The sequence below is a fragment of the Hydra vulgaris genome, chromosome 15 (genome assembly GCF_038396675.1).
Source record: "Hydra vulgaris chromosome 15, alternate assembly HydraT2T_AEP".
NCBI lineage: Eukaryota > Metazoa > Cnidaria > Hydrozoa > Anthoathecata > Hydridae > Hydra > Hydra vulgaris.
In genome coordinates, this window is record NC_088934.1 from 41,608,637 (window position 1) to 41,611,547 (window position 2,911).

Below are 2,911 nucleotides of genomic sequence, written 5' to 3' on the forward strand. Positions count from 1 at the left end.
TAAAAGGTTTTTACATTGATTTATGGAGGGGCGTATCCCCCTTCCCCCTTCTCTCCCTCCATCCACCTTAACAGAAAGAGATTTTTTTTTAAAACTAATAAAGTTTTAATTAATGTATGAAAAATGTCTTTTTCATACATTTTTTGGCACTCGGATGTTTATCTTTTTTCAAATTTGGCAAATCTCAGCTGAAATTTCTAATTTTTTTTGGTTTTGTTCTTTGTATTACAATCTAAATAAGCATTTCGTTACAATTTTTAAAATACAAATATATAATATTGAATATATATATATATATTATATATATATATATATATATATATATATATATATATATATATATATATATATGTGTGTGTGTGTGTGTGTGTGTGTGTGTGTGTATATATATATATACATATATATATATGTATATATATATATATATATATATATATATATGTATATATATATATATACATATATATATATATATATATATATATATATATATTATATATACATATATATATATATATATATATATATATATATATATATATATATATATATATATATATATATATATATATATATATATATATATATATGTATATATATATATATATATATATATATCCCAGCAAGCACAACCATACGGGACCCGTACGGTTTTAATCTGGGCATCTGCACACTAAAAAATAAAGGTAGAAATTTTTAGTTTGTGATATACTCATAGTAAGGTATAATTTTCTACCTTATAAGGTAGAAAATTATACCTTTAAGTTAGAAAATTGTATGACAAATAATTGTTTTTAATATAATTTAAAATAAGTGTGGTACGGGCTAAATCTGGTATTTTTTAACGGGTTTCATCTGGGTCCCTTCTGAATTTCCCGAATGCGCGCGCAGGTCAGGTGAAATTTCTCATGTTTACTTAGAACAACTTTAGCGCTTATTTAAGTCTATCCTTTTGAAGTAAAACCAAGTTTTCAAATTACCTTCATTTAAATACCATGCGTTCACAAGGAACAAAACGACGAAAAGTTTCTGCAGTTGTAGCAAAATTAGTTGAAGAAACTTCTTTAAATAATAAACTAAATCATGATTTAATTGTGCAAGATAATATGATTGATGATTATTCATATGTATGTTCTGACACTAACGAAAGCCTAAGCAAAAACAATATTACAGAATTTTATAATACTCAACATTGGCTTGTACATTCTAATGATGATTCTGATAACGAACAAAAAGAACAACTAAACCCAAATGACAATAGCTTGGATGATGATCTAGGAAAATAGGCAGCCAGTTTTAAATTATCTCATAATGCTTTAGACAGTTTACTACAGATTCTGAGAAAAAATGGATCAGATTTGCCTAAAGATTCTAGATCTCTTCTACACACAAAAAGGAAAATTGAAAGCAAAGCAGTTGCAGGTGGTGAATATTACTACATTGGACTACAATATTGGTTTTCCCTACTATTAAACAAATCACTTCTCTCAACAGAACTTTCATTTTTTACTATACATATCAATATCGATGGTATTCCATTGTTTAATAACTCAAACTTAACACTTTGGCTTATTCTTGGTTCTTTTAAAGAGCTTGATCAAAGCATATTTCCCATTGCTTTATTTTCCAGTTCTTGTAAACCAAATTCTGTTGATAACTATTTAAAAGGTTTTATTTATGAAATGAAATGTTTTCAGCAAGTTGGTGTTATATGTGACAACACTGGAAAAGCATACAAAATAAAATTGGCAGCAGTTATTTGTGATGCACCTGCTCAGTCATTTGTTAAATGCATTAAAACACATAATGGATACAATTGTTGTGAACGATGTATTCAATGTAGTGAGAGGTATCAAAAAACAGTTTTACCTGATTTATCTGCTCCTTTAAGAACCGATCTAGACTTTTTCAATCAATGTGATTCAGAACACCATAATGCAGTATCTCCTTTCACAAAGCTAAATTATAGTATGGTAAGTGGGTTTCCAATTGATTATATGCATTGTGTTTGTTTGGGTTTTGTCAGAAGAATTATAAACTTATGGATTCAAGGCCCACCACCATGTAGGTTGTCACAAAATGTTGTTGTAGTCATTTCTGAAAAACTGGCTGCTTTGCGACCATATATTTCAAAAGAGTTTTCTAGGAAATCTTGTTCGTTTGTTGAATTTAGGTGATGGAAGGCTACTGAGCTCTGTCTATTTTTGACTTACACAGGGCTGGTTGTTTTGAAAGGAAAATTGTTACCAAATTATTATCAGAATTTTATGGAATTATCTGTTGCTGTCAGGATTTTGTTGTCTACTTCCTTACTTAAACACTATGCTCGGTATGCAAGTCAGTTGCTGCGATATTTTGTGCAGACTTTTTAAGAGCTATATGGTAGAAATCAGTTAGTATATAATGTTCATTCATTAATACATTTAGCTGATGATGCAAAACACTATGGTGCTCTTAACAATTGTTTATCATTCAAATATGAAAATTATCTTGGTCAGTTAAAAAAGCTTGTTCGCAAGGCCCAATCACCTTGTTCACAAATTGCAAAAAGAATTTTTGAAAATGCTGATGTTTATAGTAGTCAACCTAATCATGTTGTTAATTTTAGTAAAGTGCATACTGATGGTCCTGTAAATATTACACTGAGCCACTATCTTCAATTCAAGCAGTATCAGAACAAAAAGTATTTCATGTCTAACAGTGTTGGAGATAATTGCTTTGAAATATGTGGTGAAATTGGAATATATTAAAACCAACTGCAAGCAATAATTGTGCTTATATTCTTTTTGAGGAGTTTATTTTCAAGGAATCTTTTGTTAAAGATCCATGTGATTCTAACAAATTAAATATTTATTTGGTTGAAAGAAGATCAATGTTTACCACTAAGTGAAGTTGTAAGAACATATGTTTG

The 2,911-nt window shown here is 28.5% G+C and overlaps 1 protein-coding gene across 1 annotated transcript; it reads left to right on the top strand.

Moving 5' to 3' along the window:
- Positions 1-995: 995 nt before the first annotated feature.
- Positions 996-2,177, top strand: LOC136091963 (uncharacterized). Its single transcript, XM_065819683.1, has 2 exons — positions 996-1,127; positions 1,335-2,177. Exons 1-2 carry the CDS (start codon positions 996-998, stop codon positions 2,175-2,177), a joined length of 975 nt encoding a protein of 324 aa, XP_065675755.1.
- Positions 2,178-2,911: the final 734 nt, after the last annotated feature.

What these genes read in the sequence shown, in the direction of transcription:
- LOC136091963 (XM_065819683.1), top strand. Translation starts at nt 996, where the DNA reads ATGCGTTCACAAGGAACAAAACGACGAAAAGTTTCTGCAGTTGTAGCA. An exon ending in TGATTGATGATTATTCATAT is followed by an intron (nt 1,128 to 1,334) that starts GTATGTTCTGAC and finishes AGTTTACTACAG; the next exon opens with ATTCTGAGAAAAAATGGATC.